This window comes from Lepidochelys kempii, chromosome 1 (assembly GCF_965140285.1).
Source record: "Lepidochelys kempii isolate rLepKem1 chromosome 1, rLepKem1.hap1, whole genome shotgun sequence".
Taxonomy (NCBI): domain Eukaryota; kingdom Metazoa; phylum Chordata; order Testudines; family Cheloniidae; genus Lepidochelys; species Lepidochelys kempii.
This window is the reverse complement of record NC_136380.1, coordinates 212,466,310-212,479,770: the sequence shown is the minus strand read 5'-3', so window position 1 is coordinate 212,479,770 and position 13,461 is coordinate 212,466,310. Positions and strand designations below refer to the sequence as shown.

The 13,461-nt window shown below is 47.7% G+C and overlaps 1 protein-coding gene across 1 annotated transcript in view; it reads right to left on the bottom strand.

Annotated features, from left to right (window-relative positions):
- Positions 1-13,461, bottom strand: part of CLCN1 (chloride voltage-gated channel 1) — a 53,258-nt gene that overhangs the window by 25,208 nt on the left and 14,589 nt on the right. Inside the window, exons 2-7 of the mRNA XM_073331061.1 lie at positions 9,526-9,679; positions 7,633-7,764; positions 6,775-6,903; positions 6,531-6,664; positions 4,855-4,932; positions 216-294 (exon numbers count right to left, since the gene is read on the bottom strand). Coding sequence (XP_073187162.1) covers positions 216-294; positions 4,855-4,932; positions 6,531-6,664; positions 6,775-6,903; positions 7,633-7,764; positions 9,526-9,679 — 706 coding nt within the window. The remainder of the gene's footprint in view (positions 1-215; positions 295-4,854; positions 4,933-6,530; positions 6,665-6,774; positions 6,904-7,632; positions 7,765-9,525; positions 9,680-13,461) is intronic.

The window sequence follows — 13,461 nt, the reverse complement described above, 5'->3', positions numbered from 1 at the left end:
TTGGATCAAAAAGAGTTTGCAAAGGAGGCAGAGTTGAAGGGATGGCAAAAGTGAGAGGGCAGAGTCTCTTGCTGATGGAGGGTATCTCTCTGTGGGGAGGACATAACAGGGAATGAGTGTGGGTGAGGCTGAAACTACAGGGAATGGTAATTGAATTGGGGGTCGGGGACGAAGGTATCCTGAGGAAAGGCAGAGGAAGGGGAGCAGCCACTTGCCTCCAAGTGGTGTCCCGAAGCAGCAGCCAACCCCCACAGCACAGCCCACAGTTAGGACATCAGTGTAATAATACGGCTGCTACTGGTGGAAGAGACAGAAGAGAGACAGACAGACAGAAGACAAGAGGAAAGAAAAGGGAGAGTGAGTGACAAAATTAGACCAAGTGTCACAGCTTGTCACCAACCCGCTATCACTAATGCTTGTGGGGTGTATGTCCATAATCTCTCTCTCATTCCTCCCTCCTGGACACCTCCAAAATATCCAAAGGGGCTGAGGTAAAATTGGGTCTGGAATAAGGCATAGGCACTAGTCAAGTGATGAGGGCACAGTCTCAGCTCTCATTGAAGTACATGTATTTCTAGCCCTCATGGTTGTGAAAAAATGCCCCAGCCAGGAATTCTGTGTTGTGGGGACTCTCACAGCAGCCACTTCATCATGACTGCTGGTGTGGTGTCAGCGGAGGCCCCATATGCAGACCAGTGGGAGCTAAGTCCTTCCTCCTCCAGTGCAGAGGCAACGCGTGGGGCAGCATGGGGGGGGGGTCAAATGCAGGCAGGGAAGGAGAGGGACTCTATCCTCCTCTCCCTGTGCCTCTCCCCCACCCCAACCCCTGGCACATTCAGCCTCTCTCCCTGGCAGCCAGGCGGGGAGTGGGACGGAGCTGCAGCTGCCAGGGAGAGCAGCCAAACATGCACTGGAGCGGCGCAGAGAGCCCAGCCCCTCACAGATAATGTGGAATGGGGAGAGTGCTGTGGCCCTGGGCTGGGTTCAGGGCGGGAGGGGTCACTAGGCAGGGAAGACATGTGGGGCGATCATGTGTCCTCACATTTACCTTGTGCCCCTCCAGTATGGGGAGGCACCAGTCATGTATTGCCTGTCTGAAGAAAGGGGGTGATGGTCTAGAGACAGGGGAGGCCCCAGTTTTCCCAAAGAGGAGTGCTAGTGGGTCAAACACCAATTCAGCAGATCGCTCTTGTGCGGATGGTCCCTGACACCCCAAGGAGGGTAGAGGCCATAGCTATAGTGCAGGAGCAAGGCCCAAGGGTACCCACAAGTGGGGAAAAGCCTAGGGACCCATCTTGATTTAATCTTGCCCTGTGTGAACCCCTGAAATCCACTGCTTAAAAATGAGGAGAGAGGAACACACCATTCCGTGGTAAAATATATATCAAACAGGAAATTACCTCAGAACAAATCCATCCAAACAGGAAATAACATTAAACATATATCTGAACAGGAAATAACCTCAAAAGGAGCTAGCTAGGACAAGAAATGTCCTCTACTTGCTTCCGTGGCAGAAACAGGAAGCTAAATCATGGTTAGGCTCAGAAAAGCCATTATGAAAACATGGTATCTGGGTATCCCTGCATTTATTTGCCTCACCTTCAAGGCTGGTGGGCCCAATCAGTTGGTGAGTCTGGAAGAAGGTTTCATCTCACTGCTGCTAGCACCCCAGCTCATTCCAGCAGTGTTTGCTTTGTGCATGCATATCTCTGATAAGCAGTGAGGGTCCCACAATTAGAGCAGACACAATGAGCTTGGCAAAAGCCAAATGAAATGCCTTTTGCTCCTTCTGTGAGTCTATCAGCTCCACATATGGAGTTTGGGGGGCCGGGAGACTATGGGAAGAGATTCTCCTGTGGTATATCTATCTTTGTAATTGCTACGTGCAACTCCTGTTTCCTCTGTGCTGCAGTTCTGCATGTCCAGGAATCTGCTGTTTGCTGGGTGGCTACCATTTTTGTAAGGGGGCGTTTCTGCAGCCTGTTGCAAAGGAGAGACACACGTTGGACTGTCCCATGGAGAGGCCACTTTCTTTTGTTTTTGTTTTGCTTTCTTTTACCACCTCCCCACAAAAATATTCCTATGGGAAGCACTGGATTCCTCCTCAGGTATTGTCACTGTTGGGCTGTGGTACCCCCGCTCCTTCTAGGGATCGGACAGCACACTCAGTGGCCAGCACTAGAGTTGCTCCACACACCACGTTCACATTCTGCGTGAGCAATGGAGGATTCTTTACTAAGGTTTGGAGACAAGAAAAAGTCCATGTACACTAGGTGCAAGGCTTAAACATGTATATTAATGGATGTTGCAGTCCAGTAGAGAGGTAATGGGCTGTCCACAGGGGTTGAAGTGAAGTGGGGTGGGGGCATTTCTCCCCCTCCTCTGCTAAATGCAGAGGGAGCTCTCCCTCTTCCCCCTGGCTTGGGTAAGCAGTGCCCCTTCACAGCTCACCCTGCTTCTTGGCTGATGCTGTAAGAGAGCCTTCTTCTGTTTTAATCTCCTTTAACCCCTAGTTGCTCCTCTAGTCCATCCCTCTCTTGGAGGTAATTAAGAGTTGGCCTGCAGACCCCACTGGCCCATCATCTGGTGGGAGCCCCTTTGCACTGTTCTCTTGTCATCCAGATAGTGAGAGTCTCATGCCTCGTGTTTGTAGAGGGCTCCTCCTGTGTGGTGTTGCTGGCCCTCAGCCAGTCACAGCCTGCTTCTCTGCTAGACACCTGGCTCTCATCCAGCCTCCTTGTTGCAGCTCTCAGGCTGCCTGCTATCTAGCCTTCCCTCTGAAGCCAACATCAAGCTGTCTCCGGCCTGCTGCTCCATTCTCACACACATACCTCTGTCTCTTTCCCTTAGAAGGATCCCCTGCCCTCTGGATGTCAGGTCTGTTACCAGTCTGCTAAGCATTCAGAAGCCCTCTATTGGCTAGATGCTTAACTGGCTGCTTTTTGTTTATGGCAAACAGTAATGAAATGAACTCTTTCGGATGGCCTGAGCCAACTGGGCTACAGTTTATTACTCCCCTCACTCACTCCATCTAAAGACAGGAAGTGAAGTATTTGTCTCAAGGAAATAACACAGTATTTGAACAACCATCAAACTGTGAATACCCTCAAAATTACCCTGGGCACAGCGTCCAAGTGATCGGAGTAGTGCCTTGGGGTGGGGTGGGCACACTCAGACACCCGCTCAGGACTAATCAAAAGGGAAACATTCTATGACAAATGATCTATGTATCAGTTTTCTCCCTCTTGACTGGAGGCTGTTGCACCTTGTGTACTGTTGCCCTGGGCCTTGCCCATCTAGCTGAACAATAGATATATATCTATATCTCTGTCATACGTGTTATTTAAGAGAGTGGCTCTGATTCAGAAGCAAAGATGTGAGTGATTAACACTCACATTTCTCTCCAAAGCCTTATTATTCTCTAGCTTACTGATAAAGAATTTATTTTGTGCACTAAAAATATAACTTCCTGTTCATGAGTATTATCACTTGCTGCCCATGAGTGATGTCACTCCCCGCCACTAGTGTTTTTTGGTCCTTCCTCTCTATTGTGGAAGGTGGTCTTTACTGATTGTGTAGGCAGACCCATCTTTGGAGGTTCGGCCTGATACTTGGGGACTAAATAGGCTCAGCCATTAGTTATGACACTTCCTGCCCAAATGTCACTTCCTCTATGGCATTCCCCCCTCCTTCCCCCTGCCTTGCCTTCCATCCTCCATGATTACATGAAAAAAGAAATAACATTTCACCACAGAACTGGAAAGGAGGTAAGTCTGTGCAGAACTTGTTTTCATGTAGGAGATTCACAGTGAGACAGTTGAGGTGATGTATACAAACTGTTGTATATAAGAATACACTTGCCTCCGAGAGGAGCCCCGAAGCAACATCCAACTCCAACCGCGCAAGCCGCCACCAGGAGTTCTAGCTGCCTGTACACATTCTGGAACAGAGAGCCCAGCCAGAGAAGGGCATGCCAGGGTTAGAGGGAGCACAGCCACAGGGTTAGTCCCCCCATCCTCCAAAATGAAGCAACAGCCAGCAGCAAATGCAGACGTCTCTGCTATGGTGAGCCGGGCTCTACACATTGCCAGTCTTTAGTACAGTAAGCTTGTCTCTAATATGGAGATCTGGTCACTATGCACAGCCAAGGTCTACTGTATTGCTGTGATGTGGTGCCTGCATGCCACCAATCTACTCTTGTGCACCAGTCTCTATACAGATCTGGTCTATATAAACAACTGCTGTAGTTATCTTATATTACACAGCCAGTCTCTGCAGGGAGCCAGTCTGCACAAGCTGTTTCTATTACAGTGAGTCAGTCTCTCTATATAGCATATAGTTAGCCTCTAGGGACACTGCCAGTCTTAATAAACAGCTCATCACTACAATGATCTTTTTACTGTAAAGGGTGTTTCTACAGCAGATATATAGACCACTCCTATGATTAGCAGTGCTCTGTGCATGCACATTCTAAGACAAACTGGTCTTTATGCAAAGCTTTTGGCAAGTCTTTATGTATGGAGAGTGACTACAATGAGGCAGCTTATGGCTTCAGCACTATCAGAATCCAGACTTGCCAGATCATATTCCTAGCCAGTCTGTTCTGTAACTTAGTATGCCACATACCAGGCCAGTACTTATAACTTACTGGACTGTATACCTGGCCACTGTCCATAATCCTGGCCAGTGCATGTAATGTACTGGTCTGTAACACCTTGGTGAACTGACTGCGTTCCCTGTACCAGTATCCTGCCCCCTCCCCCTGCTATGCCCTCCTCCAGAGAAGAAATCATGTTGTCTCTCCCAGGAGATGGAGAGCTTCAGGACAAGTGTACACAGAAACCTGTGCCTTACCTCATACACGCCACAGAAGATTGACATGAACTTGCTGAGCACAGCAGCACAGATGCTGGCAATGTGCACGAAGGGACCCTGTCAGAGAAGAGAAGGGAAAAGATGATGAGGAAAGAGGGTCAGTGCATTGTGCAACTGACATGGATTTAATAAACACAGAAGTTGGCGCACGCTTTCCTCTCTCTCTCTCTCTCTCTCTCTCTCTCTCTCTCTCTCTGATCATCTCTGTCTCTCTCCTCCCACCTCTCCCCTCTTTCTCTCAGGTAGGAAATCACTGATTTGAAGGTATCTCAGCATCTTCCTGATAGGTTTGGTCACAGAGACCCCCCCTTGGGACTGTCACCTGATGTGCTGAGATTACCTCTGAGCCCATTTTCCCTGCCAGCTTGGGACTCCAAAACCCTGCCTTGTTGAGCCAGACACACTAGCCTGCTGCAACACAGACCCAAGTCTGGTCCCAAAGCTGCAGACTTTAACCAAAAACTGCTCAGTAGGTCATCTATCTCCAGCACCCAGACACCCAGTTCCCAATGGAATCCAAACCCCAAATACATCCATTTTAATCTGTATAAAGCTTATACAAGGTAAACTCATAAATTGTCCACCCTCTATAACACTGATAGAGAGGTATGCACAGCTGTTTGCTCCCCCAGGTATTAATCATTTACTCTGGGTTAATTAATAAACAAAAGTGATTGTATTCACTATAAAAAGTAGGATTTAAGTGGATTCAAATAATAACAGACAGAACAAAATAAGTTACCAAATAAAATAAAGCAAAAACACGCAAGTCTAAGCCTAATACATTAAGAAACTGCTTACAGATAATATCTCACCCTCAGAGATGTTCCAATAAGCTTCTTTCACAGACTAGACTCCTTCCTAGTCTGGGCCCAATCCTTTCCCCGGTACAGTCCTTGTTAGTTCCAGCTCAGGTGGTAACTAGGGGTTTTCTCATGACTGCAGCCTCCTTTGTTCTCTTCCACCCCCTTTTATAGCTTTGGCACAAGGCGGGAATCTTTTGTCTCTCTGGGTCCCCACCCCTCCTTCTAAATGGAAAAGCACCAGGTTTAAGATGGAGTCCACCATTCTTCCTGGGCTGGCTTACAGGAACACAGGAAGGCTTGCAAGTAAACAGAGCCATTTACAACCAATTGTTCTAGTCAATGGGAGCCATCAAGATTCTAAATGATCATCAATGGCCCACACTTTGCATAATTACAATAGGACCTCAGAGTTATACTTTATACTTCTAGCTTCAGATACAAGAATGATACATGCATACAAATAGAATGAACACACTCAGTAGATTTTAAGCTTTGTAATGATACCTTACAAGAGACCTTTTGCATAAAGCATATTCCAGTTACATCATATTTACACTCTTAAGCATATTTCCATAAATCATTATGGAGTGCGATGTCACACTTCCTTTAACCCCTTCTCTAGCAAACCTTTTACAGAGTCAGGAAAATGACCAATGGGAGGTCAATGCTGTAGGGAAATTCAGAAACAAAAGCAGAGTGCGAGGTGGGGGGAGAAATGGCCCCTTGTCCATAAAGATAAGCTATTTATAGCCCCTTCCTCCCCAGGGCTTCACAGTGCCCAAAGAGACACCTATACCTGCCTCCCCCTCCCTGGCCATTACTCCACACAGACACAACAGCAACACTCACCTCTTTCCCTATAGGCATGCCACTCCCCAGCCCAGCTGTCAGGCCTACAACTTTGGCCACAAAAGCTTTGAGCGTGAGGTATTCCTTGAGGACCACTCCCCGCATGATTGTTTTCAGCTCAGGAATCCCAGACCCTGAAAAAAACCAGACCAGAGAATGAATAAATAAGCCATAGAAACAAGGAACATGCCATACAGAAAAAGAGACAGACAAAGGCAGATCTTCCCTTGCCCCCTGCTCTCACCAACAGCCTGTGGGGAGACAAGGTGGCAGAAGACAGCAGCAAAGAGGATGAGGATGAGGGGGTAGGTGACCCAGGCCAGGTACTGCATAGGGACACTCGGGTGCAGCTCCTTGTACATCCACTTGTAAGCTGTGGGCAGACAGAGCAGGAGTCAGCGAGAGCAGTACCTCCCCAAAGGGGCTGATGAGCATCAAACAAACCCAGCTCAAAATCAGGATAGCCCCACCGAGAACAATCCAACCACGTTCAGGACTGAACCCCTCAGCAGAAAGGGGTCCTGCCAGCAGACAGCAGGTGTCACAGGGAGCAGTGTGTATTAGGGGGATGTGAAACACAAGGCTGAATGAACCTGAAGACTGAATTCACCCCAGTATAAAGAGGACGTGGGGACTGGATTAGAGGAGCTGTGTGTACGTATGTATCTTGAGAGGAGAAATATAATATTAAATTAACACGACTTCATGGTCAAGCCATACCATTCTACCTTGGTCTGTAACTGTTAAATATCCTAAGCTAAGCAGAGGATGTCTGGCCTATATTTTGAGGAGCAACTTCCAAATAAAATGAATGTTCTGCAAGATCTAGTGTGACTCTTTAGAAGAGGATACTCTCCCCTCTAGGTCAGTACTGATCCCAGTGCCCCAGTGTGGTGCGAGAAAAGCTGTACTCAGGGAGTGGTGTGGGTAACAAACTAGGGGATATTCTGCCCTGGGAGTTAGTACTGACCCCAATGGCACTATGGGGCAATGTGCTGCAGGGAACTGGTGCTGAAGGATGAGGAACATGAGACATTAGGCATAGAAGTGAATTGTTCATGTGATTTATGAGGCAGTTTCATAGCACCTGAATGGGACCCACCCTGCAGGCTCTTGGCGCTGGCATAATCCATTCCCCAGCTCACCAGTGCCATGACCAGACCCAACAGAACCAGGAATATCCAGTCTTCTCCAAGCTTCTTGGTAACATATTTCTGAATGTGTCTAGAACAGTCTGTGGATGAGAAAAAGTCTTGAGACAAGAGGGTAAGCCAGGGAGGGTCAAGAAATATTGAGGAAGCCCCGTGTCTGTCTCTTCTTTCCCTTATTGAGGATGGCAAGATAGCAGTGTGACATTCTATACCTTGGGGGAGCACCCTGTAACCTCCATATTCCTCATTTATATATATTTGTGATCTTGCATATAAAGCAAGCCATGTGAGGTATCAGGGGAAAGGTTATAATCTGCTGAAAGTCATTTTTCTATCCAAATATGTATATCATTAATGCCTATGAAGTTGTGAGATTGTGTATGGTTGTCACTAAACCATGCTGTAAATTGGGGGATCAGCCAGATATTAGCTCCCCAGAGGCAACAGCAAGGAAAATAACCAATGTCCGGGTGGAATGTCAAACAACCCATCAACAACCATTGTCCAGCAAGGGAGTTGCAATTCAATGACTCACCTGAATGCATCATGAGGCCACACCAGGGGAATTGCTCAACCTTGCCTGGAGACTCAGCAATGCCCCCAGACATGCCTGGACTTGTGCTCCCCAAGTACATGGGACTGAGGGTATAAAACAGAACACAGTGGCCACAAGCTGGACCTTTCCCCTGCCCCCACCTACGCTGCAAGCAACAAGGACACTCTGAAGACTCCAACTGAGGGGACTGGCCCAGATTTCAAGGGTGAAATCTGTATACTAGGGACTGCAATATCCAGTGGGGTGAGAAAAACTGCTTAATCTATATGTTGCTGAGTCTAATAGGGTTGAAAATTTAGACAGCGTGCTTATATTTTATTTCTTTTAGTAACTAACTCTGACTATTTGCCTATCACTTAAAACACTTAAAATTTATCTTTTGTAGTAAATAAATTTGTTTAACTATTTACCTTTACCAGCAAGTTTGTATGAAGTGTGTGGTAAATCTGCTTAGGTTTTGCAAAGGCTGGTGTATGTCCACTTTCCATTGATGAAGTGGTGAACCAATTAATAAATCGGCATTGCTCATCATAAGCAGTGCAAGACAGTATATTCCTGGGGTACAGTGCTGGGAGCTTGGGGGATTTGACTCTGGTGCCTTTCTCTATGTGATTCATGAGTGGCTCTGGGAGCATTCATGCAATAAAGCTGGGTGTGGGGCTCCACATGCTGTTGTGTTGAGTGATCACAGTGCCTGGAGGGGCTTGCTGTTGGTTGCTAGCAAGGCATTGTGAGAGATAGCCCAGGCTGGAGAGAGTTCAGGGCACACAGCAGTCCCACACTCTCAGGCTGCACCCTGGAGATCCCATCACAAGCAGCTCCTGTGGAAACATCATGTCTGAGTGCTGGAGGACTCGGCACATATCCCTGTGCTATACAGTACTGCAAAGTCATCTGCAGTATGGGCAGGATGGGGTGTTTAACCTCTTGTGCACCGGAAGGAGAGATCTCCTCAAATGATCCCGCAAGTGTGAAAAGGCCTCTTTCTACAGATCTCCCCCTACAGGAGATCTGTAACCTACTGTGTGATGGAAGGAGAGACTGCTCTGAGAAAAACTATCCCTTGCTGTCACACATATTCCTGCGGGGCAGATGGGAAAGGAAATTTAGCCTCTATTAGCTTCTCCTCTTCCACCCAGTGGGACTTCTTCCTCCTTCTCCTGGAACAGTGTGCACTTGTCCCCCTTTTGCCCCACTTGAATTCCATCCCTCTGCACCTCCAGCTTGAACTGTCCATCTTTTGGTAATAAAGTGAGCCTGTCTGTCCAGTGCGGCTGAGTGGTCCTACCTTGGCATTTGGAGTACCGCTCCTCTTTGACTTCTGTCTGGCTGTCCTGTTTCTGGGGGCTCTGGCTGTTCCCTTGGGTTTCTTTCTCACCCAGTAGTTTTGCCGCTTCCTTCTGTGCAAAGTCAGAGAGCTGGTCTGTGTACTGCCTATAGAGCTAGAGGAGCCAGAAGAGGGAAAGATGAGAGGAAAAAGCAAGGTTAATGTCCCAATTCACAGACAGAGACAAAGAGACAGCTCCACAGATGGACAGAGAGTACCACAGACAGTCAGATGCACAAACCCAAACAGAGAAGACAGAAACTCAGGAAGACCCAGACAGACAGAGTTTGTCTCATTGTTCTTCTCCTCTGCTGGTCCTTACCTATTGGGAGGAAACAACTTCACACCCAGAGTAGCCCATCCACTGTTCCCTGCCTACAATCACTCCCCATCATCTCCAGCCACTTAAGACTGGGTGTGACCACTGTGAGCAGCTCCTCTCCACAGCAAGCATGGTCTGGGATTGGGGGGTGGCATGAATATTACATACTCCATGTGACTGATCTTCCCTCAAACATGTCTCCTGTCACCATATTGCTGGGGCCAGGCCATCATCCACAGTCTACTCCAGGGCTACAGACTCCCAACAACTTCCATTCCTAGTAAGGACCAACAGGCTCATTTAGGGCAGAATGGGGCTTTTGCTGACCATCCCATCCTCCCTCCACATTGTGCCAGAATTGGGTGATCGTTAATCCACCAGTGATAGAGCTCAGCTTGAATCTCTCAGTGGTGACAAATCATCTTTCTCCATTGCCTGGACTAAACTATAGTATTAAAGCTGCATTTTCCCTACAATGGTTTGAAATACGGCCTTGCTTTCATAGAATCATAGAATATCAGGGTTGGAAGGGACCTCAGGAGGTCATCTAGTCCAACCCCCTGCTCAAAGCAGGACCAATCCCCAACTAAATCATCCCAGCCAGGGCTTTGTCAAGCCTGACCTTAAAAACTTCTAAGGAAGGAGATTCCACCATCTCCCTAGGTAACGCATTCCAGTGTTTCACCACCCTCCTAGTGAAAACATTTTTCCTAATATCCAACCTAAACCTCCCCCACTGCAACTTGAGACCATTACTCCTCGTTCTGTCATCTGCTACCACTGAGAACAGTAAAGATCCATTCTCTTTGGCACCCCCCTTTCAGGTAGCTGAAAGCAGCTATCAAATCCCCCCTCATTCTTCTTTTCCGCAGACTAAACAATCCCAGTTCCCTCAGCCTCTCCTCATAACTCATGTGTTCCAGTCCCCTAATCATTTTTGTTGCCCTCTGCTGGACGCTTTCCAATTTTTTCACATCCTTCTTGTAGTGTGGGGCCCAAAACTGGACACACTACTCCAGATGAGGCCTCACCAATGTCGCATAGAGGGGAACGATCATGTCCCTCCATCTGCTGGCAATGCCCCTACATATACAGCCAAAATGCCATTGGCCTTCTTGGCAACAAGGGCACACTGTTGACTCATATCCAGCTTCTTGTCCACTGTAACCCCTAGGTCCTTTTCTGCAGAACTAATGCCTAGCCATTTGGTCCCTAGTCTGTAGCGGTGCATGGGATTCTTCCGTCCTAAGTGCAGGCCTCTGCACTTGTCCTTGTTGAACCTCATCAGATTTCATTTGGCCCAATCCTCTAATTTGTCTAGGTCCCTCTGTATCCTATCCCTACCCTCCAGCTTATCTACCTCTCCTCCCAGTTTAGTGTCATCTGCAAACTTGCTGAGGGTGTAATCCATCCCATCCTTCAGATCATTAATGAAGATATTGAACAAAACCGGCCCCAGGACCGACCCTTGGGGCACTCCGCTTGATACCAGCTGCCACCTAGACATGGAGCCATTGATCACTACCCGTTGAGCCCGACAATATAGCCAGCTTTCTATCCACCTTATAGTCCATTCATCCAGCCCATACTTCTTTAACTTGATGGCAAGAATACTGTGGGAGACCGTGTCAAAAGCTTTACTAAAGTCAAGGAATAACACGTCCACTGCTTTCCCCTCATCCACAGAGCCAGTTATCTCATCATAGAAGGCAATTAGATTAGTCAGGCATGACTTGCCCTTGGTGAATCCATGCTGACTGTTCCTGATCACTTTCCTCTCCTCTAAGTGCTTCAGAATTGATTCCTTGAGGACCTGCTCCATGATTTTTCCAAGGACTGAGGTGAGGCTGACTGGCCTGTAGTTCCCAGGATCCTCCTTCTTCCCTTTTTTAAAGATGGGCACTAAATTAGCCTTTTTCCAGTCGTCCGGGACCTCCCCGATCACCATGAGTTTTCAAAGATAATGGACAATGGCTCTGCAATCACATCCGCCAACTCCTTTAGCACTCTCGGATGCAGCGCATCCGGCCCCATGGACTTGTGCTCGTCCAGCTTTTCTAAATAGTCCCAAACCACTTCTTTCTCAACAGAGGGTTGGTCACCTCCTCCCCATGCTGTGCTGCCCAGTGCAGTAGTCTGGGAGCTGACCTTGTTCGTGAAGACAGAGGCAAAAAAAGCATTGAGTACATTAGCTTTTTCTACATCCTCTGTCACTAGTTTGCCTCCCCCATTCAGTAAGGGGTCCACACTTTCCCTGACCTTCTTCTTGTTGCTAACATACCTGTAGACACCCTTCTTGTTCCTCTTAACATCCCTTGCTAGCTGCAACTCCAAGTGTGATTTGGCCTTCCTGATTTCACTCCTGCATGCCTGAGCAATATTTTTGTAGTCCTCCCTGGTCATTTGTCCAATCTTCCACTTCTTGTAAGCTTCTTTTTTGTGTTTAAGATCAACAAGGATTTCGCTGTTAAGCCAAGCTGGTCGTCTGCAATATTTGCTATTCTTTCTACACATTGGGATGGTTTGTCCCTGTAACCTCAATAAGGATTCTTTAAAATACAGCCAGCTCTCCTGGACTCCTTTCCCCCGCATGTTATTCTCCCAGGGGATCCTGCCCATCAGTTCCCTGAGGGAGTCAAAGTCTCCTTTTCTGAAGTCCAAGGTCCGTATTCTGCTGCTCTCCTTTCTTCCCTGTGTCAGGTTTCCTGAACTTGACCATCTCATAGTCACTGCCTCCCAGGTTCCCATCCACTTTTGCTCCCCCTACTAATTCTTCCTGGTTTGTGAGCAGCAGGTCAAGAAGAGTTCTGCCCCTCGTTGGTTCCTTCAGCACTTGCACCAGGAAATTGTCCCCTACACTTTCCAAAAACTTCCTGGATTGTCTGTGCACCGCTGTATTGCTCTCCCAGCAGATATCAGGGTGATTGAAGTCTCCCATGAGAACCAGGGCCTGTGATCTAGTAGCTTCTGTTAGTTGTCAAACGAAAGCCTCGTCCACCTCATCCCCCTGGTTCGGTGGCCTATAGCAGACTCCCACCACGATATCACCCTTGTTGCTCATGCTTCTAAACTTAATCCAGAGACTCTCAGATTTTTCTGCGGTTTCATACCAGAGCTCTGAGCAGTCATACTGTTCTCTTACATACAATGCAACTCCCCCATCTTTTCTGCCCTGCCTGTCCTTCCTGAACAGTTTATATCCATCCATGATAGTACTCCAGTCATGTGAGTTATCCCACCAAGTCTCTGTTATTCCAATCACATCATAATTCCTTGACTCTGCCGGGACTTCCAGTTCTCCCTGCTTGTTTCCCAGGCATCTTGCATTTGTGTATAGGCACTTGAGATAAATGGCTGATCGTCCCTCTTTCTCAGTATGAGGCAGGAGCCCTTCCCTCTCACCATCTCCTGCTCGTGCTTCCTCCCGGTATCCCACTTCCCCACTTACCTCAGGACTTTAAAAAGCATGTCCACATAAATGCCATGATAGGGCTATGTGTTTATCATTTCTTAGCTCAAACGTATGCAGTTTACTAGTAAAAAAACATTTTCACCTGCTGCCAACTTTGCACATT